General features: G+C 48.9%; 1 protein-coding gene across 6 annotated transcripts in view; it reads right to left on the bottom strand.

Moving 5' to 3' along the window:
- Window positions 1–16,358, bottom strand: part of DAAM2 (dishevelled associated activator of morphogenesis 2) — a 136,369-nt gene that overhangs the window by 56,089 nt on the left and 63,922 nt on the right. For 5 of the 6 annotated variants that reach the window (XM_086370638.1, XM_086370634.1, XM_086370635.1 and 2 more), the window contains exon 2: window positions 239–464. In XM_086370638.1, the coding sequence (XP_086226764.1) occupies window positions 239–406 (168 nt within the window). In that variant the 5' untranslated portion in view covers window positions 407–464. Of the gene's footprint in view, window positions 1–238; window positions 465–881; window positions 904–16,358 lie in introns of those variants that run through there. The other variant, XM_086370637.1, reaches the window with a different exon arrangement.

The raw sequence follows: 16,358 nt of genomic DNA, 5'->3' as shown, positions 1-16,358 counted from the left end.
AGGTGCTCTGGGACCCATCTCTGCCAAAAGCAGGGTTTCAGCAGGTGAAGATCCCCGCACACAGGCCCCCGCCCTCTGTCTGGCTCCTTCTGCTCCTGCTGGGGCCCTCCACTCCATGGCCAAGCCCTCCCTGCCCTGACCCTCATCCAGCCCCGCCCCTCGCCCTGCCCCGCCCCCTTCACTCTGCCCCTGCCCCTCACTCTACCCCGCCCTTCACTCTGCCCCGCCCCTCACTCACCACCAGCTCTGCAAAGCGGATGTTCAGCTCCTCTGGGTTGGGGATAGGACTGGAGAACTCCATGTACTGCAGAGGGTGGTTGTCCCGGAGGTTGATCTCAGGGAGGTCACTGCCCCCAAAGCAGCACAGGAAGCCCAGGCCATGGCGGCTCCTCTTGCGGGGGGCCATGGTCACTGCAGGCCAGGGGGACAGTCCGCAGGCAGATGCCCTAGGTCCTCATCGTGATCTGGGTAGAACAGAGAGTACAGAGTGGTCAGGCCTGGCAGCCAGGTGGGCCAGGACGTGGCTGCTCTGCCACCATAACTTCTTTGGCCAACTCTCAGGGGCCTCTGACCCCACAGCCAAGCTCCTTCTTTCTCCCACAACTGCAAACACTTCCAGATTCTCCCTCTGTGCCCTGAGAGAAGATGGGAGGGCTGTGGTCACAGAATGTGACTTCCAGGGCAGAGGTGGCACTATGCATTACCCACTCTGACTGTACAGATGGGAATCCTGTTCCCCGTCCACTGGCAGACCATTTTACTGCAGGGCTTCCTTATTCATGTGAATATTCCAGGGTCTGGGGATACCTGCTTTAAAGGTGTAATCCAATGGGGAGGGAAGGGCTGAATTTGGCTGGCAGGGGAGACACTGAGCTAATTACCTGGCCTGGCTCCTGCAGTGCAGGCCTCCCTGGGAGCAGAGGACGGAAGGCTTGCACAGCTTTCTTCCCAGTCTGCTGTAGCCAGGCATGTCTGGATGAATGTGAAATATCAACAGGGTGTGGGTTCACCCATCCATCCAGAAGAAGGGGTGGCCTGCGGAGCCATTAGAGTGAACCCTGGGTAAAGAAATGGGGCTGATCATTGGAATGGTGTTCAACCAAGAGCGATGGGAATCTGGTCAAATGTGCTCAAACGTGCTCTCCATACAGACGGAGAACAGAGGATACCGCTATGGCTAGAGCCCGGAACTGAGAGACACTCAACAGATGGGTGGTCACTGGAACGGAAAGGATTAAGTGTTTGGTTTCCCTCTGGGAAGGCCTAGTTCTATGATGACCAGCCTAAGGATAAACACTGGCCCTAGTCATTGAGGCCACATAGCTTCCAGGTGGATTAAGTCCAGTTATCCACACATGGGCTTCCTGAATGGGCCAAATGATCCTTCCAATGCTTCCTAAACATGGTTTCAGATCTGGGTGGGTTCAGCAGAAAGACCACTGTTTACCCACCACACTGCTGCTCAACATACTCTCCCCACACTTTTGTATCTTAATTTTTGAATATAAATCAGATTCTACCTTTATTCTACGTTTATATTCTACAGATATTCTAGCTGTAATATCTGTGATATAACACAGGTTTGGGGACAAGATTTTGTTAAATTGTGGGTAAAATGCATATAAACATGAAGTTTACTATTTTACCATTTTTCATGTGTATAGTTCAGTGGCATTAAATACATTCACATTGCTCTGCAACCATCACCACCATCCACCTCTGTTACTTCTTCCATCTTGTAAAACAGAAACTCTGTACTCATTAAACAATCACTTCCCATTTCCCTCTCCCCTCAGCCCCTGGCAACCGCCACTTTACTCTCTGTCTCTAAGAATTTGACAGCTCTCAGTATCTCATATGAGTAGAATCCTACAGCAGTTGTCTTTTTGTGACTGGCCTATTTCACTTAGCATAATGTCCTCAAGGTTCATACAAGCTGTAGCAGAATTTCCTTACTTTTTTTGGCTGAATAATATTCCACTGTATGCAGAGACCACATTTTGTTTATCCATTCATCTGTTGACAGGCACTGGGGTTGCTTCCTCCTTTTGGCTATTGTGAAGAACGCTGCTACCAACACGTACAAATATCTGTTTGTGTCCCTGCTTTCAGTGCTTAGGGTAATATACCCAAAGGTTGAGTTGTTTCTCCTATATCTAGGTCATTAACGGAATGATGAGAATGTCCCCCTGGTCTTTAGTTACATCATTGCTCTAAATGTTGACCACAACAAGGACACAGACAAGCCCAGATGACACAGCTTCCTCGTCTGGGAATGCCAAAGAACTAGTCATTAACACTCTCAAGGGACAGTCCTTCAACCAGCTTTGAATCCCATGCACTGATCTAGCCCTCTGGTTTTTGTTTTGTTTTTTTTTTTTTTTTGACCTCACTGCACAGCATGTGGGATCTTAGTTCCCCCACCAGAGATTTAACCTGTGTCCTTGCATGGGAAGCATGGAGTCTTAACCACTGGACCATCAGGGAAGTCCCTGCCCTCTTTTCTTAAAGACACCACAGGAGATTGTTCCCTGAATCCTTGGGGAGCTCCAAATATGTCAAATCTAAGGCATTCCCTTGAATCAAGTTCTAGAACCTTATTGAAAAAAGATAACTGTGGCATAACGTGTTCCTAGTGAATCCAAGGTAACTCAAGGAGAACACTGCTTTATTTCCAAACCCTAACAAACTAGCTAATAAATCAGTCATCTGAGCTAGCCTCCCATATAAGGCATGACGCATGTTACTCATCATTCAAGAGAGGTGTTTTTATTGATTCCATTTTATCTCTTTTTTGGGGGGGTGCACCACAAAGCCTCTGGGATCTTAGCTTTCCCACCAGGTATCAAACCCACACCCCTTGCATTGGAAAGTAAAGTCTCAACCACTGAACCACCAGGGAAGTCCCTATTTTATCTTTCTTTATTAACTTTGTGACAGACGTTTTAAATGTTTTCTAGCATTTATTCAATGTATTGGGTGAGCCACCAGGGAAGTCAATGGAATATTACTCAGCCATTAAAAAGAATGAAGTAATGCCATTTGCGGGGACTTAAGATGGGTCTAGAGACTGTCATACTGACTGAGGTCAGAGAAAATAGCATATGATATCACTTCCATGTGGAGTCTAGACTATGATACAAGTGGACTTATTTAAAAGGGAGAAATAGACTCACAGACTTAGAGAATGAACTTATGGTCGGGGGAGGAGAGGAAGGAATGGCTGGGGATTTTGGAATTGATAGGTACACACTGCTGGATTTAAAATGGATATCCATCAAGGACCTACTGTATAGCACAGGGAACCTCTGCTCAATATTCTGTAACAACCTAATTGGGAAAAGAATTTGAAAGAGAATAGATATGTGCGTATGTTAAGAAAAAGAATAAATCAACCATATTGTTACCTTAAAAAAGAATACATATATTGTTGCATTAATAAATGTATTTGAACATAGAACTTTTAAAAATTTTTCTAAGGATTACTTTTCAAAGATATTAAGAAATATTGCCCTATACAATCCAAGAGTTATGTTTTATATATATAAACTTTAGGTTATTCATTCAAAGGGATTTGATCCTTCCTTCCCCTTACTTACCAATTTATTAGATTAGGAGTTTGGGATTAACATAGACACACTACTATATATTAATGGATAGCGAACAAAGACTTACTGGAGAGCACGGAGACCTATATGCAATATTTTGTAACAACCTATAGGGGAAAAGAATCTGAAAAAAATAGATACATATGTATGTATAACCAAAATCACTTTGCAGTTACACTTGAAACTAACATAACATTGTAAATCAACTATACTTCAATTAAAAAAAAAAAAGACTTTTTAGTAGACCCAGGGATACCTAAAATAACACATTATCTGAGCCCGCCTGGTATTACTGGCCATCTTTTCCAGGTTTGCATGTTGTCTCCACAGCTACAGTGAAGGCTCTCTGACGACAGGGGCCATGCCTCCTGCTTATTTGACACCCACCCCCCTACGCCTTTATGGCTAATAAAAGGCCTTGTGCTTAGTAGGTGCTCAATAATATTTTTTGGTCAATTGAGGAAAAAGAAACTGTGCTCATGGAGACAGAACAGAGGGGACTTTATCAATCAGTCAAGAAATACTGATTGAAATCTGATTCCTAGTAATTAAGACATCAAGAACCCTTGAAGGGAAGAAGGGGACAGTCTCGAAGGTGGAGGAAGCAGCTAGCAGGCTAGTGCAGAATCCTGGTTTATGTCAGCAAAGACCTGGAACAGGTAGCTGAGGACATCAAGGGAGGAAGGGAGACACTGAGGCTTTCCAGGGGACTTGATAGCCAATGGGCAGGAGTGGGTGGGACGAAACCCTGGCCTCCGAAAGCACTAATTCCATAGGTAGATAGGGGCGGGCCTCCCTGGGCCCCCTGCCCATCATCCCTTTGGGATGCTGATGCAGACTCCAGGCCAGGTCCCATAGGTAAGACTGCTTTGCTGAGGACACAGAGCATGGAAGGGCAGGTCCCAGAGGTGGGATGAGATGGGCTGTATGGCATGACGGGGTTCTCGGGAGGGATGGCTGATGTCTGGGAGGATCTGCGAACTCTGGGCCTGCTCCAGGTCTTTGCCAACATACACCCGGATTCTGCACTAGCCTGCCAGCTGCTTCCTCCACCTCCAGACTGTGCCCTTGTTCCCCTCAAGGATGCCTGGTGCCTTAACTACTAGGAATCAGAGATTGCAGTCACTGCCCCTCTGAGCTCTCTTCTGTCTTCACCTCCTCGACTTCTCTCGCCCCAGTCTCCTTGCTGGTCCTTCTCTGCCCTTCAGGGCCTGAACCAGGCTGTCCTGGGAGGGGCAGCAGAGGCAGGGCTAACATACAGCTGGGCACCCCATTAGTCTTACACCCGTGTGCACAGCTGTGAGCCCTGATTGGCTGGCACCAGGCTCATACCTGTCTAAATATTTTTAAGGTCTCGCCTGAGTATGAGGAGTAAGGTGGAGTGGCCTCAGGAGGAGAGAAGAAGGAAGAAGTAGACACGGACCTCCAAACGGGAAGTGCCGGCCCTGCAGAGAAGGGCCTTAACCAACCCTCCCTCCCCCGCACCCCCGGCCGCGCTGCATATTTGCCCTTTTAAGGGCGGCCTGCTCCACCGCTCCTGAGTGTTTATGTTCCTGAGGGTGTCCTCCTCCCCAGGAACTCTTAAGTCTGTCCCTTCCTCCTTTTCTTGGGGCCCCTTCTGAACATCCAAGACTAAAACCATAAGCCCTGAGCTGGAAAGCATCTAGCTTCAGGGTAGAGATCTGAAAATTGAGGTCCGGGAAGGAAATGTCTTCTCTGAGGCCACGTAACGATGGGGACAGAGCTGGGGCTGAAAACCAGGATGCCAGGGTCCAGGCTGTGGTCCGGTCACTGCCTCCCCAAAGCGCCTCTTCCCACATCAATGCCCTTTGTTCCCATCTTGCCCCAGCCCCCCAAGCAGCCTCCCCCCACCCCCTAGAGAAGATCAGACTCTATGGCTCAGGATAGAAGTAGCTCCAGGGAGTTGCCTGGTGGTCCAGTGGTTAGGCCTTGGCGATTTCACAGCCGAGCCCCAGGTTCAATTTCCATTTGGGGAACTGAAATCCCAAAAGCTGTGTGGCATAGCCAAAAAATAAACAAACAAAAAAATCCAAAATAGTATTTTAAAAAAGAAAAAAAGAAATAGCCCCAGTAAACAAGGTCCTTTCTAGACCAGAAGAGGGTATGAAGATTCCAAAGGCTGCCTGCTTCTCCTCCCTGGGGGGAACTGCCTCCATCACTCACCACCCCAATTTCTCTCCCACCCCGACTCTAATCCTTCCTCCACTCCAGCAGAGGCTCTGAAGTCAGACGGACTGGGGTTTGACTCCTGGCTCTGCCTTCTCAGCTGGGTGACCCTAAGCATGAGGTCTTAACCTCCAAGAACCCCAGGTTCCTCATCTGTGACACCAAGGCAATAACAGGATCTTCCTCATGCAGTTTCAGGGAAGAATAAATGATCTAATATAAGTAAAATGCCAGGAGTACCTCATATATTCATTAAAGAAGGCCAACACCACTGCTGTGGCTTCGGTATCACCATGACTGGCAAGGTGAGACTGGCCCTCCCCAGAGTCTGAACCATGAGCCCTTCCCCGCACACAGATGGGGCCACCAAGCCTGGCGTTGAAGGAACTTTCTTAGCCAGATTTAAGCAGCCACCCACCTTTGCCTTCAGTAACTGGGAAGCCTGGACCAGGGAGGGCAGGACTCTTCCTCAGGCTCTGAGTGACCTCTCGTTGGAAAGATAAACCCTTGTCACTGACCCTGAGCAGGGAGTGGAAAGGCGGAAGTGGCCAGCGCCATTCATTTCTGCAAATCTCTTTTACAAAGAGGAGCAGGAGAGGAGAACTGAGAAGCAATATAGAAGAACAGAAAGCCACACGGAACAAAACCCAGAGGACTTGGACCTGGGTCTGAGAAACTGAACTGGCACCCGCCCTGCCCCTACCACCCACCTTTCTCTCCAGGGAAACTTCCCCAACACCAACAGCTCCATGCCCTACACTTCCCGTCTGCCTGCTTCATCCCCATATCCCTGTGGGGACAAAGCCTTCCCAGGACCATCCGGCCCTAAACACAGACCAAATGGCCTACAACATCAGATTGTCAGGGCTCCATCCACTGACCCTCCTGTAACTCTCTCGGGGTCTCCTCTAGTCCCCTGGGTGTGACCGGACTTCACTTCCTCATGATCACATCCTCCACATTGTGAAGAAAGCACAGCTTCTTAACTCAGGGGACGGGGCGAGTCACGAGGCAGCGGTGGGTTGGGGGCCACAGTGCCGTCCCCTTGGGGCCTCAGTTTCCCCTCCATGCTGTGTCCACGTTGGACTGAAGACCTCCAAGGGCCCCTTTAGCCCTGACTGTCCACACCGCCTGGCTCAACCTCCTTCGCCAAGATTCCCCCAGAGACTGTCCTCAGCGCTCCCTGGGTGCTCCTCCCACATTCCATCCCAGGCCAGGAAGTGCTTCCTCTAACTGGAGTCCAGAACTCCCATTTGGTTTTTAAAGATGAAAATCCTAACCTTTAACCCCAAACCCTGGCCCCTAGGTCCTCGACTCATCAGTTTTTATTTACATTAATTAAAGCTTCAAAATTCCAATATCATTAGCACTTACTCCTAAATCTTAAGTGAAAGCAGAACAATATTAGTACTTGAGACTTTGGTATTTGCTGGCCACAGGGCTATAGCTACCCCTCATGCTCTGAGATGGAAGGCACAAATTTAAAGAAGTTATTTAAAGGAAGACAAAAAAAAAAAAACCCTGTGGTTCAGAGAAGTAACTTGCCTAAAGACACACAGTTAGTGATGTCATAGCTAGGATTCAAACACATGACTATTTGATTCTAAAGCTACAGACCATTAAGACAGAGGGCATGTGTCCATGGAAGACATGTCCTGATCTGAGACCCGCTCAGAGCTTTCTCGAGTGTTCTTTAGGCTCAATAATTCATGACTGAGCATTTCCTATGGGCTGGGCCAGGTGTTTTCACAGCTCTGCAATAGCATTTCAGCTTCACAATGACCCTGTGAGGTGGTTATTACTATTATCCCCCCTTACAGATGACAAGACTAAGACTTCAGCAGCTGTTACACGGCTTATCAGTGACACCCAGGAGCTAAGGGACAGAGCTGGAACCCCAAGGAAATATTCTGACTGTAAGTGCAGAGCTCTTGTCACAGAAGCAAAGCTGACTCATGAACCCTTCCTTTAGCTCTTGGGACCAATGCCATGACCCCGGGATGTTCTTCTCCATCCCCTCCCCCCAGCTCCACACATGCGGGTAACAGCAAGGCTGTACCGCGGCATCTCCCCTTGGCCACTTCCCCACTGCCAACCAGGAGCCAGGCACTGAGCTGACAATATTGCCCTTTATCTCAACCGTCTAATGGCCTGACTATCCCTTCTCACCAATGACTGAGACTCCCAAAGTTCAGGCAACTTGCTCAACCACCGCATCCTGAGCACAGTGGTGTTGCCCTGGAACACACATGCCTGGAACCCGTTTCTAGCCCTTGTGCTGGATGCTGACTGTGTGGGGAGGACACAGGAGTAAACACAGTCTGGTCCCTTTCCTCAAGCAGGACCTCTTCTGGTGGGGGAGCTGGGGGAGTCAAGGCGATGACCGTACAGAAAGGTGGAGTGAGAAAGTCTCAGAAAGGGGACCCTGTGCAGCCTGGGGGGTGAAGAGGGAGCCAGGGAAAGCTTTCAGGAGAAGGCGACATTGAACTAGCTTTGAGAAAAGTCTTTTTTTTTTTTTTTTTTTGGCCAAGGCACATGGTCTGTGGGATCTTAGTTCCCTGACCAGGGATTGAACCTGGGCCCTTGGTAATGAGAACACAGTCCTGATCACTGGACTGGCAGGGAATTCTTTTTTCTTTCTTTTCTTATTTTGGCCATATGACTTGCAGGATCTCAGTTCCCCAACCAGGGATCGAACCCATGCCCCCTCATCTTGAAAGAGAGAAGAGAATTAAGGAAGGGTACTAGAGGAGGGAAAGGCATTCCTGGAAGGGCATAAGCAGAGACACAGAGGGAACAAGAGTCCAGAACACATGAGGTCAGTGTCCCAACCAGCTGCCTGTTGATCTGAGGCTAAACTAATGGGCAAAGGGAATCAACAGCGTATCCAAGTGCCATGACTTGTGGGCAGAGACCAGGCATCCTGGAGATGCGGGGCGGCGCTCCTCTGCCCTCCTATCCCGACCAGGTCCCCGGGGTCCAGGCCTGGGAATGGGGCCCAGAGCTCCCCAGAGCGGCTGCATAAAACATAAAGAATGTCAACCACATCCTGTTCCCCGGGCAGATTCCTCCCTATACATTGACCCTTCATGTGCCACTGGGCACCACCCAGGAAATGGCCCCAGGTCTAGCTTACCGGAACCTGGTTTCCCAACAAAGAGTCTATGCTTTTCCATCCCAGGCCACAGTACTTCCCAGGCCTTCCGCCCACCCATCTCCCCACTGCTCACCTACACGATACCTACTCCCACTTCAAGTCTCTGAAGACCCTCCCCTCAAGCTCTGTGAACAGCAAACAGACTCGAGACCCCTCACAAGCCTGCCCCTGCTCCCATCCTGAACTGCTGACATCCCATTCTACCTCACAAACTTGGCTGGGTTCTGTTCAACTGCCATCAACTCTATGTGACTTCAGACAAGTTACGTAGGCTCTCTGAGCCTCAGTTTCCTCATCTGTAAAATAGGGAAATAACAGGGTTGTCATTATTGTCTTTGAAGTGTCAATACACTTCATAGGGTTTTCATAAGCATTAAACTAGCTAATATTTGTAAAGTATCTAGAATAGCACCCAGTAATAGTAATAGTAAACACTTAATAGCTACATAGTAATAGTAAACACTTAATAGCTACATAGATAAGCTACTGTTACAATTATGAAGAAACCTGAATATTGACTGTATATATTACAGATGGGCTCTCTGTGTGAATGGCTCTTACATATTCACAGATTCTTTACTAACTGAGCTAGGAGGGAAGCCCACATATTATTACAGGGGTTGGCAAATGCTGTGGGGGTCAAATCCAGCTCCAGCCTACGTTTGAAAATAGTCTGATTAAAGCACAGCTACAAGCAACCATACTCCAGTGAAACTTAAAAACAACACAACTATACTCGCTCATCATCTATAAATGTTTTATTCAACAGAGACCGTAGGGCCCACAAAGCCAAAAATATTTCCTACCTGGCCCTTTACAGAAAGTGTACTGATCCCTGTGTTATTAGCTTGAATCGTATGTAGCTGACTACTGAATTGCTTTTAACCCACAAAACCATGCATTTCAAATGGTTTAACTTAGTATAGCATACTGGCTCATCATGCACCCTGCCTTAGCCACTAAAACAGGAGGGCGTGCGTGTGTGCGTGCTAAGTCACTTCTGTCTGATTCTGTGCGACCCTATGGGCTGCAGCCCGCCAGGCTCCTCTATCCATGGAATTCTCCAGGCAAGAATACTGGAGTGGGTTGCCATGCCCTCCTCCAGGGGGTCCTCCCAACCCAGGGACCGAACCTGAGTCTCTTGTGCTTCTTGCATTGGCAGGCAGATTCTTTACCACTGCACCACCTGGGGAGCCCAAAACAGGAGTGCTGCGCTTTAGATCCAGTGATTCTGATCATAATAAAGTGATAATGATCCTTCTTGGAATATTTACCATGGTCAAGGTTTATCTGGAACTTCTACCACACTCCTGCAGGGCAAGCACGATCACTACCTGGATTCCCTCCCATACTTGAGGCTCAGAAAGATGTTAAAGTGTGAGTGGAGGAACCAAACCAGGTCTCCAGACTCCACACCCACCATACCGTCCCCCCTGGGTGCTAAGAGGCTGCTGGGAGTAGGATCCATCTCTGATAGGACAAAAAAATGGACAGCCTGAGGCCCTCCTGTCTCCCTACTTCTCTGCAGGTCCACCTCCCAAACAGCAATGGCCACACAGTGGATGAGGCCCAGTTGTGACTTCCCTGTCGGCCTCAGGACAGAACTCTGAACAATCTGACTTGTCTTGTGAGCCACAGTCAGGGCTGGGGAGGGGGCGGGGAGCACTTTCAAAAACAAGCAAGCTCTCTTTCCAGGACCGGTGGAGCTATTTTTAGCAGCTGCCTAAATGATGGTCTTCCCCCTTGGCTCTGGGAAAAGCAAGAAAGCAAAAGTAAATGTTCACAGCCCCAGGGGCCCCTCTGCGCCCCCAGGGGCCCCTCTGTGCCACCTGCCCCACAAGGTGGCAGGAGGAGAGGGAGAGAAAGGGGCGTCTTGCTGGGAAAGTGAAACTGAAAATGTCCCCCAAAGTGACATTTCTCTGACTCAGGAGGGGGACAAGTGAGGAAGTTGTGGGTTTTCCAATGGTTTTTCTCATTTCGAGAAATGATCAAGAGAACATAGGTTTCTTTGTCTCAGTAGGACAGAAAACAAGCAGATGGTAGCTCTCCAAGGCCGTGGCCAAGTACGCATGCATGCATTCACTCATTCATCCACCCATCTAGCCACTCAACCCCCAAGGGACTGCATGCACAAGCAATTTTCTAGGTGCTTTGGATGAACCAAATATCAAATCCCATTCTCACCCCAGTTTACAATGTTGTTAGGAAGGTCTGTGCATGCTATGCTATACTAAGTCACTTCAGTCGTGTCCGACTCTGTGCGACCCCATGGACGGCAGCCCACCAGGCTTCCCCGTCCCTGGGATGCTCCAGGCAAGAACACTGGAGTGGGTTGCCATTTCCTTCTCCAATGCATGAAAGTGAAAAGTGAAAGTGAAGTCGCTTACTCATGTCCAACTCTTAGCGACCCCATGGACTGCAGCCTACCAGGCTCCTCCGTCCATGGGATTTTCCAAGCAAGAGTACTGGAGTGGGATGCCATTGCCTTCTCCATGGTCTGTGCATAAACCACCAGAATTCTAAGGGGGCGGAGGGAGTGAGTTCCAGGCTCTGGGACCGCAGGGAGAGGACAGTGGCTTCTGGCTGGGGTGGTCTGGAACATTCACCAGAGGAAGTGGCCTTGAAGCCAGAACTCAGAGGAAAGAGGTGGACACGTGCCAGTTGGGAGGGGCTAAGAAACCCGTTCATGACAAAGGTATGCTGGGGTGAGGACTTGGCATCCAGGTGAGTGAGGGGAAGACGGGGTTCCTTTTACCAGGCTGGAATACAGAACTCAGAGAGGTGCGATGGGAAATTAGATGGGCAACCAGGTAAAGAAAGACAGGGCTTGCAGGGCAGGGAAGAGGAGGAGGAGGAAGGGCCGGTGGCAGCTCCAGGCTGGCTGGCTTATTGGCCGATTAGTCAGCTGGCTTATGGTAAAGGGGAGTCTTCGAGGCCTGCTCTGAGCTGGGATTTGGATGGACAACTTTTTTTTTTTTAATTGGTTGATGATTGCTTTACAATATTGGTTTGATTTCTGCCATACATCAACATGAGTTAGCCACACGTATACATACACCCCCTCCCTCCTGAACCTCCCTCCCACGTCCCACCCTTTCCTACCCCTCTAGGTTGTTACAGAGCCCTGCTTTGAGTTCCCTGAGTCATACAGCAAATTCCATTGGCTGTCCATTTTACATATGGTAGTATATATGCTCCCATGCTTCTCTCTCTCTCATCATCTCTCTCCATTCGTGCTACCCTCTCCTTCCTCTCCCCTGTCTTTGTCCCTAAGTCTGTTCTCTGTGTCTGCGTCTCCACTGATGCCCTGCGAATAGGTTCGTCAGTAATCGTCTTTCTAGGTTCCATGCTGCTGCTGCTGTTAAGTCGCTTCAGTCATGTCCGACTCTGTGCGACCCCATAGATGGCAGCCCACCAGGCTCCCCCGTCCTTGGGATTCTCCAGGCAAGAACACTGGAGTGGGTTGCCATCTCCTTCTCCAATGCATGAAAGTGAAAAGTGAAAGTGAAGTCATTTAATCATGTCCGACTCTTAGTGACCCCATGGACTACAGCCCACCAGGCTCCTCCGTCCATGGGATTTTCCAGGCAAGAGTACTGGAGTGGGTTGCCATTGCCTTCTCCACTAGGTTCCATATATATGCATTAATATCTGATATTTGTTTTTCACTTTCCGACTTACTTCACTCTATGTAATTTGCTCTAGGTTCATCTGCCTCAGTAGAACTAACTCAAATGTGTTCCTTTCTACGTCTGAGTAGTATCCAGATGGACAATTCTGGTGGCACTGCCTCAGCGTGGATTATCGGAGGGACAGAAGTGAGGAAGAGCCTGGAAGCAGCTCTGAGTAAGAGTTAACGAGTCCCTGAGCAGCCCAGGAAGACAGGAGGGGCCAGATGCCCAGGATGTCACGGACGGGCGTGCGTGCCCACATGTGTGCGAGCCGTGAGCAGACGCGGGAGCTTTGGCAAGATACGGACTGGGCACAGAAAGCAAGAACTTGAACTGAGAACGGGAGGGAGCAGAGGGGAGCTCTCTGAGCAACAGCTGTGAAGTGAAAGAGAAGGAGGAATTTCAACACCCAAATCTCTGCTACCCATTAGAGCCAGAGGCCTGAGGCTCCCAGCCAAAGGGAAACCACCCCACACGTGACAACCCTTCCTCACCCCCTTCTGCTTCCTGGAAGCCGAGCCCCCTTCCGTGGGCCACAGGGATGGAGAGACGTTATTGAAGGGTGGCAGGGAAAAGTGCCCCCAGCTTCCTCCTGGGTGCTTCTCCAGGTCTCCTGCCAGAGTGCCAGACAGCTGAGAACTCACACCATTCTGGGCAACCCCCGGCCTGGGAGCAGCTCCCTACAGCCACTCCTTGGGGTCCCACACAGAGGCCTTCTGGTCATCAGGGCAGGACCTCGAAGTCCCATTGAGGCAAGCTGGCCCTGGGACCCTCGAGGGGCCTGTGCGCCTGGTCACACTCTGGACCCTGGGCTGACAGTCCTGCTGGTCCCTCTCCACGTCCTCACTCACACCAGAAAAGGCCTTGCATGTGCCCTGGCCCGGCCGGACATAAATCCTGGACTGCAGGCACATTCCATCTCTTCAGGGAACAGGGGAGGACAAGAGCTGGGGGAGGGCAGATGAGCTGACTCCTGGAGGACAACTGATTGAAAACACAGACCCCTCCCCTCACCTGCCCCTCAGTCTTATTCATACAATTTCACCCATTCATTCATTCTAACTAACATTTGTTCAGCACCTAAGTGCCTTGCTAAGAGCTGGAAAAATACCAGAGTAAACAAAAGTTCAGCTTGGTGGGGAAGGGAGACAAATGAACATAATAAATTGTGGCTACGAGCTTTCCTGGTGGCTCAGCAGTGGCTTCTCCTTACGCAGGAGACTAGAGTCCGATCCTTGGGTTGGGAAGCTCCCCTGGAGAAGGAAATGGCAGCCCACTCTAGTATTCGTGCCTGGAAAATCCCATGGACAGAGGAACCTGGTGGGCTACAGTCTGTGGGGTTGGAAACGAGTCAGACATGATTTAGTGACTCCACCACCACCACCACATGGTTCTGTTAGGGGCAGTACTGGTGTTTGGGTCTGAGAATGTTTGCGGAACTCTCTCCCAGTGTGGGGTTCCATCCTCCTCCGAGCTCTCTGTTCATACGAACGGTATCATGTATGGACAGAGCGCTGGAAGACAGTCAGAGATGCCCTCAAGGATTCAGAACCAGATACCCTGTCCCAGGGCTACTAATATTGGGTTGGCCAAGAAGTTTATTCAGGTTTTTCTGTACGGTGTATGGGAAAACCTAAACGAACATATTTTGGCCAACCCAATACTATGAAAGACTGAAAACAGCCAAAATGTTAAAACATAAAGACTGGTTAGATAGATGCAGACAGACACATATACATATATGACAGCTTGAAATAATTATCTTTTGAGTTTAGAGTTATTTACTCCCAAAGTAATTATCTTTGGGAGTTTAGGGTTGTTTTTCTTATCCTTTTCTGGATTTTTCCTAATTTCCAACAATAAGCATTGATTGATCAGAAAAGACAATATTATTTTTAAAAGGAGCTAAACCCTAGAGTAAAACTGAGGAAACCCAGGAGCGAGTCCCAACTGCCCCAGCAGGCGACCTGGGCAAGACAGGAATGACCTTGGCTGAGAGCATCATTTCTCTGAGCCCTGTCTGTGGATGAGGAGGTCAAACCACATGCTCTCCAGAGTTCCTTCCACCCTGGACACTAGGCTCTGTGCCACAGAACACACGAGGTGCTAAGTGATGCTGGTGGAATGGAATCCTGCCTCAAGCTCCCATTAGTTAGTTCATCCTCCATTCAATTGTTCGTTCAATCCACCTCTACTGTTTCCAGCACTCAATCTGTGGCTGGCCCCGCTCACAGTACTGGAGGTTGAAGGGCAAACCACACAGACGCAGCCCCTGCCCTCATGGAGCTACAGCCTCCCAAGGTCAAGGTCCCCTCCCATGGCTCTTTGTCTTCTCTCCCTAACGCCCCATCCTGTTAATGCTTCTTGTCACCTTTCCCCCAGATGCCGCAGGTGTGTTTGTTTCATTCCCAAACACCAAGCTCCAGATCTGGTCCAGCCCCACAGGCTCTCAGGCTGGGATGGGTGCCGACCTCTCATTTCCCCCCACTCCTGGCATTCTGCAAACAGCCATCTGAATAATAATTCCAGGAGCACCCGATTCTACATTCTTAGGTTCAGCATCACTTGGGGGTCCTGTCCAAACTGAAAGCCAACTGGTTCAATTTCCAGGTTTGGTCATTATACGGGGCTCACAAATTTCATACCAGCCAAGCCTTGAAATCAGAGCTACATCCATGTGCCACTGAGGACATGGGAGACTGGAGCTCTCCTTACTGCTTGTGGAAAACAGCTGTTTCTTAAAAAGTTAAACTCACACCTCCATATGAACCAGTCTTTCCACTCCTAAGTATTTACCCCAAACATAGAAAGCATGTGCCCATACAACATTATTCATGAATGTTCAGAGCAGCTTTATTTGTAATAGCTCCAAACTGGAAACAACCCAAATGTCCATCAACGGGCAAAGCAATAAACAAATTGTATAGTGTATCCATAAAATAGACTACTCCTCAGCAACCAAAAAGAATGAACTGCTGTGATGTGCCACATGTGAATGGAGCTCAAAGTAATTATGCTATGTACAAGGAACCAGAGGATAAAAGCATACATATTGTATGATTTCACTTATCTAAAATTTGAGATAACCCAAATTAACCTATACTGACTAAAAACTAAGATCTATTGATCTTTTGATCAATTGGTCTTTCTAAAGAATGTGGGTGGAAGGTTGCTTAGGGAGGGGGTGGAAAGTGGGAAGGGAGGGAGTAGATTATAAAAGGATTAAGGGGACTTTGGGGGATGATGGTCAAGCATGATCTTGAGGGTGGGGATGGAGTCAAAGGTATATACATATGCCAAAATATATCAAATTATGTATTTGAATTACGTAAAGTTTTTGGCACTTCAGTGAAATCTCAATGAAGTTGTTTAAAAACAAACAAAACAGAGATATTTATAGCCTCACAATACCCAGCCACCAAGGGCTCTGGAGTCTGCAGGTGGTAACCCTCTAGAACAGCAGGTGTCTAGCAGGATAGGTCCCCTCCTCTTTCACTGGTTTGCTCTTGGCTGCCTTCTTACTTCCTCTAGGCAAACAAGAGTGAACCTGATGAATCGTTTCTTCATAACTGAGCATCTCCTGCAGAGGTCCCCCACCATTTTTGGCAACAGGCACCAGTTTCGTGGTAAAGTTTTTCTATGGACCGGGGTGGGGGATGGTTTCAGGATGATTCAAGCGCATTACACTTACTGTGCACTTTATTTCTATTATTACTACATCGACTCCACCCCAGA

This window comes from Bos grunniens, chromosome 23, assembly GCF_055505025.1.
Source record: "Bos grunniens cultivar Pamir isolate PY7600 chromosome 23, Bosgru_T2T1.0, whole genome shotgun sequence".
Classification (NCBI taxonomy): domain Eukaryota; kingdom Metazoa; phylum Chordata; class Mammalia; order Artiodactyla; family Bovidae; genus Bos; species Bos grunniens.
The sequence above is the reverse complement of the archived record's forward strand: the minus strand, read 5'-3'. Positions and strand labels throughout refer to the sequence as shown.